Source organism: Pseudorca crassidens, chromosome 15 (genome assembly GCF_039906515.1).
Source record: "Pseudorca crassidens isolate mPseCra1 chromosome 15, mPseCra1.hap1, whole genome shotgun sequence".
NCBI lineage: Eukaryota > Metazoa > Chordata > Mammalia > Artiodactyla > Delphinidae > Pseudorca > Pseudorca crassidens.
This window is the reverse complement of record NC_090310.1, coordinates 79,162,533-79,176,312: the sequence shown is the minus strand read 5'-3', so window position 1 is coordinate 79,176,312 and position 13,780 is coordinate 79,162,533. Positions and strand designations below refer to the sequence as shown.

Below are 13,780 nucleotides of genomic sequence, written 5' to 3'. Positions count from 1 at the left end.
GACTTGAGTGTAGTTAAGACACAGTCTGTGTTTTACTAGTCTGTTAACATTTTGTTTTTTTTTCTTTCCAGTCTTCCATCCTTTTTTCTTTCCTTAAAAAAAACTTTTATTCTGATTATGGAAGCAATTTTTTGTAGTGTGGAAAATTTGGAAATTTCAGAAGAATATAAAGAGGGAAATGGGTTATTTTCAACTTCACTCATAAAAGATAACAATAGGTAACTTCCCTTGAGTATTTGGTACACATCAGGTCCCATTTGACGTACTGTGTATTATTCATTAAATCTTCCCAGCAACTAAGAGGTACTATGATTATCCCCATTTTCAGAAGAGAAAGGTCAAGGACAGAGAGATTAAATACTTAGCCTGAAGTTCCTAGTTTTTTGTTTTTTTTTTAAGAGTTCAAAGTATAGTGGCTTTTCTTTTCTTATTATTTTTTAATTGAAGTATAGTTGATTTACAATATTATATTAGTTTCAGGAGTACAGCAGAGTGCTTTGATATTTTTAGAGATTATACTCCATATAAAGTTATTATAAAATATTGGCTATATTTCCTGTGCTGTACATTACATTTTTACATCTTCCCTGGATTTTTTTTTTTTTTAGACTTTTTAATTTTGAAATACTTTCAGATTTTTGGAAAAGTTGTAAAATGAACACAAAGACGTCCCCTTTACCAACACTTTACTCAGATTCTTCAAATGTGAACCCTTCTCTGCTTTTGCTTCCTCTTCACCTTTGAAGAGTAAGCTTCAGGCGTGATCCCCTTTTATTCCTAAATATTTCCTAAAAATACTTTCCTAAATATCTCCCTACAAAACAAGGTCAGTTATGAGAATCAGGAAATTAACGTTGATACAGTACTGTTATCTGACTTGCAGATCTTATTAAAATTGCATCAGCTGTCCCACTCACTTTTTTTTTTTACAAAAAAAGAAAAAAATATTTTCCCCAGATCAATAACCAGTCCAGGAGTACACACCACATTCAGTTGTACTGCCTCTGGTGTCTCTTTTATTTTTATTTTTTTAATTTAATTTTTCTTTTTGGCCAAGTCGTGTAGCATGTGGGATCTTAGTGCCCCAACCGGGGGTCGAACCTATGTCCCCCTGCAGTGGAAGCTCGGAGTCATAACCACTGGACCATCTGGCGTTTCTATTAACCTGGAACAGTTCCTCAGCTTTCCTTGACCGTCACAGCCTTGACTGTTGAAGAATACAGGTTATCTGTTTTGTAGAATGTCCCTCAGTTTGTATTTGTCTGACATTTTCTTATGATGTTGACTCAGGTTATGCATTTCTGGTGCTGTCCTCGGTGCAGGGTATCCAGAGACGCATGGTGTTGGCGTGTCTAGGTCTCGGAGATGTTAACTTAGGTTTCTTGGCTAAGGTGGTGTCTCCCAGGTTTCATCCTGGTAAAGTTGCCGTTTTCTGTGGCTGACTTATGTTACAGCACCAGTCCCCTAAGTGACAGGGTCAGGGCTTTAACCCAGGGAGTTTGTTTTCAGAGCCCAAACTCTTAATCCTTTTACTAAACCATTTTTCAGAAACCACTAAATATTAATTTTTATTCATTTGATATATAGCCCCTCCACTAGGTTTTCATGTATTTTTTTCGTAAAAAAATGAGCATTTTAATATAGTTATGGGTTTTGCCTATATTTGTTCTTTTTTCACTAATATTTTATCATACCTGTTTCTCAATTTTCTTGAACATTACACAGTTTTTCAGATTCACTGCCTACGGTATGGACCCTAATATCTTCAACTGTTCTCGTATTATTGGAATTTAGGTTATTTCTATTTTTGAGCAACAGTGTTTATAAACATTTGCAGTGAGTATCCTTACACTTGCTATTTCTAGAAATGGTGCGACGGGGTTCACTAATTCACCAGATATTTTTGAGTGCCTCCCACGAGCCAGGCACTGTGGAGTCTACGTTAAACAAGGCAGCAGCTCACACCCCTTGGGGCAGCAGGAGTGAGACAGTTGCCTGAGCGGGTTCCTTATCCCCACTGTGTGTCTGTGACGTGGGACCCACAGGAGGGTGTTGTGAGGCCCTTAGTATGTGGTCAGTAAATCCTGTGGGTCAAACTGAATGAGTATGTTTAAGGCTCATGACATAAATTACCAGAGTGCTTCCCGGGATTTTTTTTTTTTTTTTTTAACCATTTTACTCTTCCACCAATGTTGCAAGGACTCCCAGTTATGATGATGATGATGATGATGATTTTTGTTCATTTTAAGAAGGAGGGACGGGCTTCTTTGGTACGTGAAGTGTTTTGGAGGTCTGGACTCATCTGCGAATATCCGTGAACCAGGGGTTGATGTGATCGTGCGGGCGGAGGTGGGGGGAGGATGGCACAGTTAGAATCTTTTCCAAAGATCAGAAATGGCAGGACACTTGGGTGTGTCTTTCCCTGCCCAGTCTCTTCTTCCTCCTTTTCTGGGGCAATGGAATGTGTCCCCTGGGAGACGACTCCTTCTCATCTGCTTGGTGTTTGTGGAAGAGCTCAAGCTGTGAAGCCCAGTTCCTCTGTTGACCATTGATATTTGAACCAGGCTTTTTAGGGGGTGAAAAATCTGGTAACCCTTGGCCAAATTCTGAGATGGGAATTGTGTGCAGAGAGAAGGGGGAGGTGGGGGATAGGTGTGGGTGAGCCTACTGAGACGTGTGCCCTGGAACCGGAAGCTGGTCATATTTGTCACCGTGTCTTAACCAGGGTTCGTCTGCTTGATCTCGCCTTTCCGTTTCGGAATGGGAGGATGATACCATTGAAGGGTCCATGTGAGAAAGGACCAGACTTTTGGTAGTTACGGACTGGGGACCAGTAGCTTGTGGGTATTTCATAGAATTTAAATTAAACGTTGGTGATCCGATCAGCACTTGTGCCTCTGGGCTCCGATTGGCTATTGACATGCATATATGACGGTCTTTAATGCCTGTCCCACACCCCTGGTTCCCACTGAACTTTGATATATTTGTTTTAGGGCTGTGCAAAGATTTTTCCATGAAGGTAAATCTTCCATGGAATGCTGTGTGCTTTGCAGCTCCTTTTTGTTAAAGAGAAGAGCCCTTTATCTCTGCTGTCCATTAATTGCCTTTGGATTCAGATTTGTTTTGTTTTTCTAAGATTCTGAATAGCAGTTTGCTTTTTTTTAAAAAAGGGTATTTTCTTTTGGTCTTTGGTGTCTTCACAGAGGTCGGTGTTACTTTCTTGGTTTCCTTTTCCCCACAGCTTTATTTATTTTTTTTATTACACAGTCATTTCATGTTTATGATAGAATATATGAAAATGTAGAGAAGAAGAAAAAGTAAACCATAGTCCTACTAACTGAAGGTATAACCACTGTTAATATTTTACTCACCAGCCTTTTAAACTACTTCAAAAGATGCGTACCTCAAAATATAAATCTGTTTATGTAAATATACCGTCTGACAGAAAATAGGTTAAATCTAGTTCCAGTGCAATCTTTCAGAAAGCTGTACTGTTTCCAGATCCCTGTGGGATTCCACGTAGGAGTGGCTGGGTCTAGAATCCTACCTTTGAAATTCTATATCAATAAAACCTGGCTGGTGCAGGCAAGGTCAGTTGATGGAATACATACAGAAGCCAGTATCCTCTTTACTTTGGAGCTCCTGGAGTAATTTCTACCAGTTGGCCTAGGATTCATTTCCTGTAACAGAAAGCAGGATTTCCTAAATTTGTTTCCTGTGCACATTCCGCCTGGGAAGCCTTGAAGTGTCTGTATTCAGCTATTGATTACAGCCTGGGGGGCACTGCCCCCTCCCCCCGACCCCCCGCCTGTACAGTAAACTCCCAGGGGAAATGAGACAGATGTAATCTGGCCAGAGAGAAGTGGTCCTAAGATGCTCGGGTGAGCAGGCTTCAGCCCTGACAGCATCCCATCGTTTGCAGTATATTTGGCAGTGTTGGAGGTGGGGTGCAGTGGAGGGGGGGGTCACTGTGATACAACTCTTAACGTGTCCTTCTTGGCGTGAGTGGTCAAGGAAGTGCTCTCCTCCGAGCAGATAGAATCCACCCAGGGACGCGTTCATTTGTCTAAAGAAGTTGATAAACATAACCTGTAATTTTCACTAGGTAGTGATAACCACTGTTTGTGTTCGGTTGTAGAGTTACCCAGATTTTTCCTAAATGTGGGCATATATGTAGAATTACAGTTGCATGTTTCTCTGGTACAGAATCACACTCTAGTACAAGGAGGGAAGGAGGGTGAAGTGGGTTAAGTCACATCCTTGAGAAAGCCAGATGGTTTTCATGGTCCTGTAGGGTTTATGTGTGCGTGCGTGTACGTGTGTGCGCGCATGTCGGCACGTGTACATATGTGCACGAGTGTGGGTGTGAACACGTGCACGTGATGTGTGCATGACTGCTGTTGGAGCGTGTGTGGCGTGTGGCTGTGCATGGGTGTGTGTGCGTGTGTGTGAGTGTGAATGAAAGTGGCCTGCTGTATGTGGCTGTGCCTTGAATAACTCTGATTTCAGAGCCCTTAGTTACAAGTTCTGGGTAATGTGCAGGATGTTCTGTGTGGCCACCCCCGCTCAGGGCGCAGTGCGAGAAGTCTATCTCCATCTTCCCCTGAGGCACCCCGCCCCCTCCTTTCTCACAGTCTCTACACAGGGCCCCTCCCCTGACCTCTGCCTCCGAGCTGCCCACTGTTCTCAATATCTGAGTACCTCTGCAGAGATAATTCTTTGCATACGTTAGAATTTTCCTCACCCTTTAATTATTAACCTATTTAAAAAATTTAAGAGCACAATTGTAAATTATAGATAAAGTTTCGCACCTTGCTTTGCGTTGCTCATCCTTCTAAAGCATGTCCGTGTGTGTGGTGTCACTGTGTGGGACGTCAGCTGAGTTTTGCTAAAATGTTGGGTTGCTGTGTGTTCTGTCATCTCGCAATGGCATTTCAAGACCTTCATTTTCACTAATTTTTCTGAAAGATGGGGGCATCGCACTACCCCTCCTTACCCCGCAGTGCAGCTGCGGGTCGTGTGTCACTGCCAGGGCGGACTTGATCAGCGATGTGATTTTAAGCTGCACTCAGCCTCCTCGTAGGTAAAGAGGGGCTGATACATCACACGGAGCTCATGGCCCTTAGAGAAGAGAGGGAGCAGTGAGGGTAGCGGTGATGCTGCCAGTGGTAAGAAGGGGTCACCTGTTGCTTATCTGCTCTGTTCCAGGCACCGCGTTACGGGCATCCCTTACCACCCAGAATTACTGTGATCGTGCTGTTTGCAAATGAGGTATAGGTTGGCCAAGGAATATTCCCAAGGTCACACGGCTGGCGAGATTAAAACCCGCAGCCCATGTCCAGAGGTGGGGCTCGTAACCCCACAGGACCACGTCCCTACCCATGGCATCGTGGCTTGAAAGTGCTTTGTCAACTCACAAGTGCTGCAGAGAGTGAAGCACTTGCATTTGGGGAGCTCAGGGTGGATACTGGGTGAAGTTCCAGAGTGTCCAATTATTTTTAACCCACTCCGGTCCCCTTGGGACACGTGCACTGAGCCAGTGTTGTGTCTGGGATCTCCAAAACTCAGTGGCACCTTTTGTGTGTGTCCCTTCCCTCTTTTCTCATCTTATAAGCTTCCAGGCTTGGTGATAATAACCGTCTTCTGCCAGGCCCCAGAAGCCTACCTTCTGAGTGTCTTGCCTTCACCGTCCATCTCTTCAGGATCCGGCCCTTAGAAGGGAAAACCAAAAAGGATGTGTTTCTCCGCTAGTCCACAGTAACCTTGAAATGGCCCCCTTGCAAGTGGCCGTGAGAGCGTGGGCGAAGAGCAAGTGGGTCTCTCCTCCAGACATGAGTCTGTAGATGGAGAGCATTCCTGCATCCATTAGAATGTCAGAAGCTGGGAGTAATGCAGACAGGGGTGATATAAGAAAAAGGGGTATACAGTGAAGGTACAGCTAATCTAGAAGCAGATTTTATTTTTAGTTCCCCCCCCCCGCACTAATTATAAGAGTAACATTAGCTTGTTATAGAAAAAGAAAAAAAATCACAGGAAAGAAAAGCCAAAAATGTCCTGGTGTTTTTCCTATTTCTCTTCTGTATATATACGATATATGTTCGATGACCTTGATTTGTTCCCTTGCATTATCCCTTTCCGGTAACTATCTATAGTAAGAATATTCTTAGTGGCTGCTCTATATTCTGCTGCTTAGATACACCACAGATTATTTTCTCTGTCTCCCAAGCGTAACATTTAGGTGGTCCCCCACTTGTGGCTGTCATAAATAATGTCGTGATGGAGAGCCTTGCTCATTCAATCTCTCTGTACATGTCTCAGCATGCATGAAAGGTCCCAGTTGTCTCATTTTGCATTTTCTCAACGCTGTTGCAAAGAGTGAGGATAAAACCGTTGGGGAAAGGTAAGCCCGTGGCCTTGAGCGGGGGCCGGCAATCTCCTGTCCCTTTGCAGACTTGGGGTTTCTTTTTCCTCCATAACCACATCCCTGTTGGTCCCCTGAATGCCTCCTCGTGTCTGAGCCTCAGCTCCAGGCTTCAGACAATGCCAGTATTCAGATGTGTGCACGATGGCGTGTGGAGTGTTGACCCAGAGAGATTTAGGAGGCTGGTGGGGCTCTACCATCACGTTGCCAGGGCCTTGGACCTGAGGGTGAGGTCAAAGAACAGCGGTCGGGAACTTAAGGAAAAAATCCTCCATCAATGTTACGTATTAACCACTGGGGTAGAATTTTGAAAGAAGATTCTGGTTGCTCAGAAGATAGGGGTCCTGTGTCAGGCAGGACTATGGGATTTTGGGGGCACTGTAGAAAACTGTCAAATGAGCCTTCCTTGGTATTAGCTCATCCGCGGCCATACATGCAAAAGTCCTGTCCCATATCACATTAGTATTGGGCCAGAATGGACTTAAGTAAATAGTCGTTTCTAAGTGGCTAAATTTTTATGGAGATGATGCCATTCTTCCTTTTCAAATACTTGTTTTTAGCAGAGTTAAGTTCCAAGAGGCTGAATTTCAAGTATAGGATCAGGAAATTCGGATCAGGGAGTGGCCTTTTATTCTACCACCTTGTCCACTGATGCTTAAAAGTAGCAGGCTGGGGCTTCCCTGGTGGCGCAGTGGTTGGGAGTCCGCCTGCCGATGCAGGGGACGCGGGTTCGTGCTCCGGTCTGGGAGGATCCCACATGCCGCGGAGCGACTGGGCCCGTGAGCCATGGCCGCTGAGCCTGCGCGTCCGGAGCCTGTGCTCCGCAACGGGAGAGGCCACAACAGTGAGAGGCCTGCATACCGCAAAAAAAAAAAAAAAAAAAAAAAAAAAAAGTAGCAGGCTGTTTTTTGTTTGCTCCATGCTGTTTAAAAGAAAAGCAGCAATATTTAAAAATCACTCAGTGTTCTATAAAAATAAGCTTCTCCTGAGAAAGATCAGATCTGGAAAGACTGGGCCCAGTTTTGACCTGGCAGCAGTTAGCCCCCTCCCCCAAGCCCTGTCCCTAGGTGGCCGGCCCTGCCCCGGTCCGCTGCCTGCCCTGCTCCTGTTGGCATTCAAACCTGCAAACCACCATGTGGCCCATTTTGGGACCTATTTCTTAATAAAGTAAAGAATACCTAGGTCTGTGGGTATTTGTAAGCTTGAAAGGCCTGGCTTCGGGCAGACTGGCCATTCTTTATAAGCCTGGGTGTTTATCTGATTGAATGCCCCCAAAGAACCGTTTTAATCAGATAGCAGATTCATGCATGTTCTTGTATTTCATATGCATCCTGCTTTTGACAGGAATTCAAGGCTCTTTAGCCTGTCTGGCGTAATTCCCAAGCACACATTCCCAGGTACAAAGAGAAGATTATTAAAGCTTGTCACAGGTGGTTTATTGCTGACCAACAAATGATGAAAAAGCCCTTTCATGGACAGCTCTGACAAGAATTCTTCAGATGGGCTTTTTTTTTTTTGGAGGCGGAAGGGTGGAGTAGGAGGCTCTTTTTTTAATTTCCTGACCCAAACCAGACGCACAGCTGACTCGTGGAGCCCAGATCCCCCGCTCCGGCCCTTTCTTGGTTTCTAGCATTTGCTTTTGCCTCTCATTTATTTGTTCATTCATTTACCTTTTACGAGGTTTCTTTTTCTGCTCTTCTGACCTCCGGTAGTCTGACCCGAGGCCCCCTGAGACCCCAGCTCCGGCTGTTAAGGACAGCGAGACTCAAGACCCTGAGATTGGGGACTTCCCTGGCGGTCCAGTGGTTAAGACTCCATGCTTCCACTACAGGGGGGTGCGGGTTTGATCCCTGGTCGGGGAACTAAGATCCCACCTGCGGTGTAGTGCAGCCGTAAGAAAAAAAAAAGACCCTGAAATCCTTTCTGATTTGGCAATACAGGATGATTCTTTTGAATTGAAGCTCAGACCCTCTAGCAGAAGCAGCCTCATTTACATCATCTTGTTTCAGGAAGGGATGGAGTTGCCCACCTGACCGCTGAAATGTTTGTCCCCGCTGCTGTTGAGAATGGTTAGTGAGCTCCCCAGTTCTAAACTGCTCTCTTCTCAGTAGGACCTGGGGGATTTTATATGTTCTGGTAGAAAGCAGCTTTAAATTAAAACTGACCTAATGTTAAAGTCGGAATAAGGGAGTGTAAGGTGAGAAAGAAAGGCCCCCCTGCAGGGCTCATATCCTGTTGGAATCAGCCCCCAAGAGGACTTGTGAGGTTTTGATTAGGACCTTGGACCCAAGGGGTGGGAGATGGGAGATGGGGCAACCAGCACAGTCAAAGTAGGTTCCTTAACTCCCTCGAGGGGTTTGCTGTAGAAGAAAGCATGGTTAGAAGATGTTTCCATTCAGCTGTAATTCATGCTTCCCCGGGAACACTTGTCACTGTTGATCATTTCAGATGCATGGTTCAACTTCCCCTCCAACACAGTCCTGTGGGGTCTGCAGCAGGGGGACCCAGGCTGGCCAAGGCCAGAACTGCCTCTACGGCCCTGAAAGCCACTTCCCGTTCTGGAGTTTCAGATCCTTTCTTGATTGAAGTTAAGAACAGGCTTTGGGGGAATTAGTGTATCTCCTTGAAGCCCAGTATTACAGACTCTTCACATCTTTTCAGAGCAATTAAATACGTTTTTAAGGGGTGAAACAACAGCTGTTTAAAAGCAAGGATGAAAAACTCTTTTCCCTAGCAGTCGTGTTGGAAAGCATCTGAAGAAGAATTTCCTTTTTCTTATTACGTACTAAACTGGTACGTAGAGGAGGATGTAAATTTAGTCAAGCTACGTACTTGTAATAATCTCGTATTGTGTTGGGATATTTACTTAATTAAAATTAAAAATATTAAAAATAAAAGATGGGGCTTCCCTGGTGGTGCAGTGGTTGAGAGTTCGCCTGCCGATGCAGAGGACACGGGTTCGTGCCCCGGTCCGGGAAGATCCCACATGCCGCGGAGCGGCTGGGCCCGTGAGCCATGGCCGCTGAGCCTGCGCGTCCGGAGCCTGTGCTCCGCAACGGGAGAGGCCACAGCAGTGAGAGGCCCGCGTACCGCAAAATAAATAAATAAAAGAAGTGCGTGTACACACTAAAATATTTCAGTAGTATATAGAGAGAAGAGTGAAGTAATTTCTCTTCATGTGTATCATCCTATAAGCGTTTTAGTGCATGTACCCAAAGTTTTTAATATTTATACGGATGGGATTTTTAAATTTATATCAGTGTTTACTGATTTGTTCATTTTAAACTTGGAAAGAAGATTGTTAGCAGATAGGACAGGCCATATTGAAATTCAGAGTGATTAGATGAAACAACTATATGAATGAGTTTCCAAAGACTTATGCAGGTTAGTAGCAAAACAAACAAACAAAACCAAACTTGATTAGCCCTTTCTTTTGGAGGTGGAGGTCAGTGGGGATTAGGAGGTGGGCACCTTTGGGGGCTGTTACTATGCCTACCATGCCCCCTGTCAACTTTCTAACGGTGACAGTGAGTCGGGTGACGGGCACACCCACTAAGGATGCCGTGATGTGTGTGCGCCCGTGTTTAGAGAACAGGCATCTGGATGGCCCGGGATTGGCACGCTCCCTTGGGCTACTTGGGTCAGCTAGACACAGGATTCGATCTCATCTCAGCCCGTGGTAGCTGCCCGCCGAGAGCAGCTCGCCTGGCCTCTCTGACTCTGTTTCTTCGTCCGTCGGGTAGAGCTGCTTGGTACTTCCTGCCTCTATGGGCTGTGCTGACAAGTAAACACGATGACCTTGTGGTTCGTACGCCGTAGGCTCTTCGTACTTACCCCTGTCTCCCCCTGCCCCCCACCCCATGGCGTAGCCCCCTTCCTGTGGCAGTGGCAGTGAGGGCTTGGTGGTCTCCCCTCCCCAGCTCCCCCTTCTGTCCCCGCCTTTTCCACTCCTATTTCCTTCTTTCCCTGAAGACCCCAGACCAGATTCATCTGTAGACGTGTTTTATTTTCTTCATGGGCGTTTAAAACGTGCAGCTTAGTGGCTTACATTGAAAAGTTAGAGATCTCAGGGACAAGGTCAGATTTCTGGTTTTTCTTGAGAAACTGGAAGCTCTGGCCACCCTGGGTCCACATTCCCGTGGGGCAGCCTCCTTCAGAGGGGGCACTGGCTCCTGCCTGCCGCAGTTCCCACTGGTCTGGCCCCTGTCTTGGAATTTGCATCCTCCATGCCTTTGACTGGAAGTGAAGCAAACCTTGCTCGGGCTGTGAGAAGATTCCAGCTGGTGACAGAACCGTGGTCCTAGGAAGTGTAGCGGGTGGTGGAGGGTTTGGCTGTGCACCAGGTAGATCCAGGTTCCTGCCTAGCCGGCCGTTGCCCCGGAACATCACCTCAGGCAACTTAATGAGCTTCCGCAAGCCTCAGTTTCCTCATCTGTACAGACCAGCGTTCTCCCCCTGTCAGTACTGCCTGCCATGTGGGGTGGGGTGATTCTTTGTCATGGGGGCTGTCCTGTGTGTTGTAGGATGTTTAGCAGAATCCCTGGCCTCCACCCATGAGATGTCAGTAGAAAATATCCACCCCCTCCTCAGTTGTGAAGCCAAAACTGTCCCCAGACGTTGCCATGTGCCCCTTGGGGGGCAGAGCTGCCCAGTCGAGCACTGCTGTCAATCCCCTCCTGGTTGAGTGTGTGTGAGTTTAACAGGGAGCCTGGAGGTGAGTCGCCCCACCCCGGCGTCGTGCTCCTGGCTTCCCCATGTTTGTGGTTGGCCTGGTGCAGCTCCTTCCAGACGTGATCTCTGGTTGTGCTGATCCTTGAGCGTGTGCGGTTCTCTCTGCCACAGCTCTGGCGCGTGGCCTGCTTTAGGGCCCAGGAGAGACGGCGGCTCTGAGCGCGGAGCCCCCGCAGGCCTAGAGGGGCGGGGGTGGGGCTGTCACCGGCCAGCATGACCTCCCCCAGGGATGCAGGCCCTGCTCAGCCTCACCTGTCTCTGCTGCCCCGTCCACCTTTATGTTCATTTGCTTGACCTGTGAACCAGGATCCTCGGCTGTGTATCTGACCTTTGACCCTTGTCACATTTAGGTGGCCCTGGTGCAGTGGACCGAAAGTGTGGGCTTAACACTGGTGGGCCGGGACCAGTCTTCCATGCAGCTGAGGACCCCTGGTGACCAGATCCTGAACTTCACCATCTTGCAGATCTTCCCTTTCACCTACGAAAGCAAACGCATGGGCATCATCGTGAGGGTGAGTTTATTTATAATTTAAAATGGTTAAAACAAAAACCCAAACCTGCCTAAGTCTGCTGTGTATGTCCCTGTTGCTGGACATTCTTTCTTACCCCTTTCTTTATTGTATTATTGCCTGTCGTTCAGACTAGCAAGAGGATTTAATTCCCTCAGAAGAAAGAGAATTAGTTCATCAGTTGGACAGATCTCGGATAGCTGCTCAGCTTTTGGTTAACCCACTTCCAGAGTGAAAGGTCTAATGAGTGTAGATTGAGCATTTCTTGGTAATAATACATTTCTCACTGTATACTCTTCAGTTTAATTAAATGTTATTTTCTATTGAGGTGACATTCACATGACATAAATTAATCATTTAAATGTGTAATTCGTTGGCATTTAGTACATTCACAGTGTCTTGCATCCACCACTTTCCTCAAGTTTTGAAACATTGGCATCACTGCCAAAGGGAACCTTGTATCCATTAAGTGGTCACTCTCCATACCTTCTTCCCCGTAGGCCCTGGAAACCTCCCGTCTCCTTTCTGTCTCTAGGATTTACCTATTCTGGGTATTTCATATAAATGGGGCTATACAATATGTGACCTTCTGTATCTGGCTCCTTTCACTTAGCATAATGTTTTAGAGATTCATCCATGTTGTAGCATATATACATACTTCATTCCTTTTTATGACTGAGTAGTATTTCATGTTGATTATCCATTCATCCATCAGTGGACATTTGGGTTGTTTCCACCTTTTGGCTATTGTGAATAGTGTTGCTATGAACATTCGTGTATAAGGATTTGAGCATCTGTTTTCAGTTCTTTTTTTTTTTTTTCGGTACGTGGGCCTCTCACTGTTGCGGCCTCTCCCGTTGTGGAGCACAGGCTCCGGACGCGCAGGCTCAGCGGCCATGGCTCACGGGCCCAGCCGCTCTGCGGCATGTGGGATCTTCCCGGACCGGGGCACGATCCCATGTCCCCTGCATCGGCAGGCGGACTCTCAACCACTGCGCCACCAGGGAAGCCCTGTTTTCAGTTCTTTTGAGTAGATACCTAGGAGTGGAATTGCTGGGTCCGTTTCCCAGTTGCTGGATAATTCTATCTTTTAACTTTATGAGGAGTCGCCAAACTTTTCTGCAAAATGCTGCACCATTTATAGGGTTGGCCAAAAAGTTCGTTCAGGTCTTTCTGTAAGATGTTACAGAAAGACCTGAACAAACTTCTTGGCCAGCCCGATACATTCTACCAGCAGTGTATGAAGCTTCTGGTTTCTCCATATCCTCATCAGTGCTTGTTATTTCCCTTTTTTTTTTTCATTGTAGCCGTCCTAGTTGCTGTGAAGTGGTATTTCATTGTGGTTTTGATTTGCGTTTTCCTGATAGCTAATGATGTTAAGCATCTTCTCATATACTTACTGACCACTTGTATTCTTCCTTGGAGACATGTCTGTTCACGTCGTTTGCCCACTTTTGAAGTGGGTAGTCTTTTATTGTTGTGTTGTAAGAGTTCTTTACGTAGTCTGGATACTAGACCTTTATCAGAGATATGATATACACATATTTTCTTTCATTCTGTAGCTTGTCTTTTTGCTTTCTTGATAAAATTCTTTGGATGCACAGAAGTTACTAATTTTGATGACGTCCAATTTATTTTTTTCCTCTGTTGCTCTTGACTTTGGTGTCATATCTGAGAGTCCATTGCTAAACCTAAGGTCATGAAAATTTACCCCTATGTTTTCTTTTAAAAGTTTTTGTAGTTTTATCTCTTTAGATCATTGATCCATTTTGCGTTATTTTCATATACGGTGTGAGTTAGGGGTTTTAACGTCATTCTTTTGTGTGTGGATGGAGAGTTGTCCCAGCACCGTTTGCTGCAGAGACTATTGTTTTCCCACTGAATAGTCTTGATACCCTTGTAATTAGACATTTTCGATGATTTTTCATTCATACAGTCCCAAAAGTTATTGGAAAAAAGTGTCGTGATCACTCAACATCGTCATTTTGGCATTAATATTTCAGATTTTCTTTTTATATTTTTTGAAGCTTTTATTGAAGTACAGCATACAAACAGAAAAGTGCAAACCTCAGGAGTGTACAGCTCAAGTGTTAACAAAGTAATAAACACAGTGTCACTC

The 13,780-nt window shown here is 45.5% G+C and overlaps 1 protein-coding gene across 5 annotated transcripts in view; it reads left to right on the top strand.

The window, feature by feature from the left end:
• Window positions 1-13,780, top strand: part of ATP9A (ATPase phospholipid transporting 9A (putative)) — a 133,310-nt gene that overhangs the window by 81,699 nt on the left and 37,831 nt on the right. For all 5 annotated transcript variants that reach the window (XM_067708464.1, XM_067708463.1, XM_067708467.1 and 2 more), the window contains one exon: window positions 11,503-11,664. In XM_067708464.1, coding sequence (XP_067564565.1) covers window positions 11,503-11,664 — 162 coding nt within the window. The remainder of the gene's footprint in view (window positions 1-11,502; window positions 11,665-13,780) is intronic.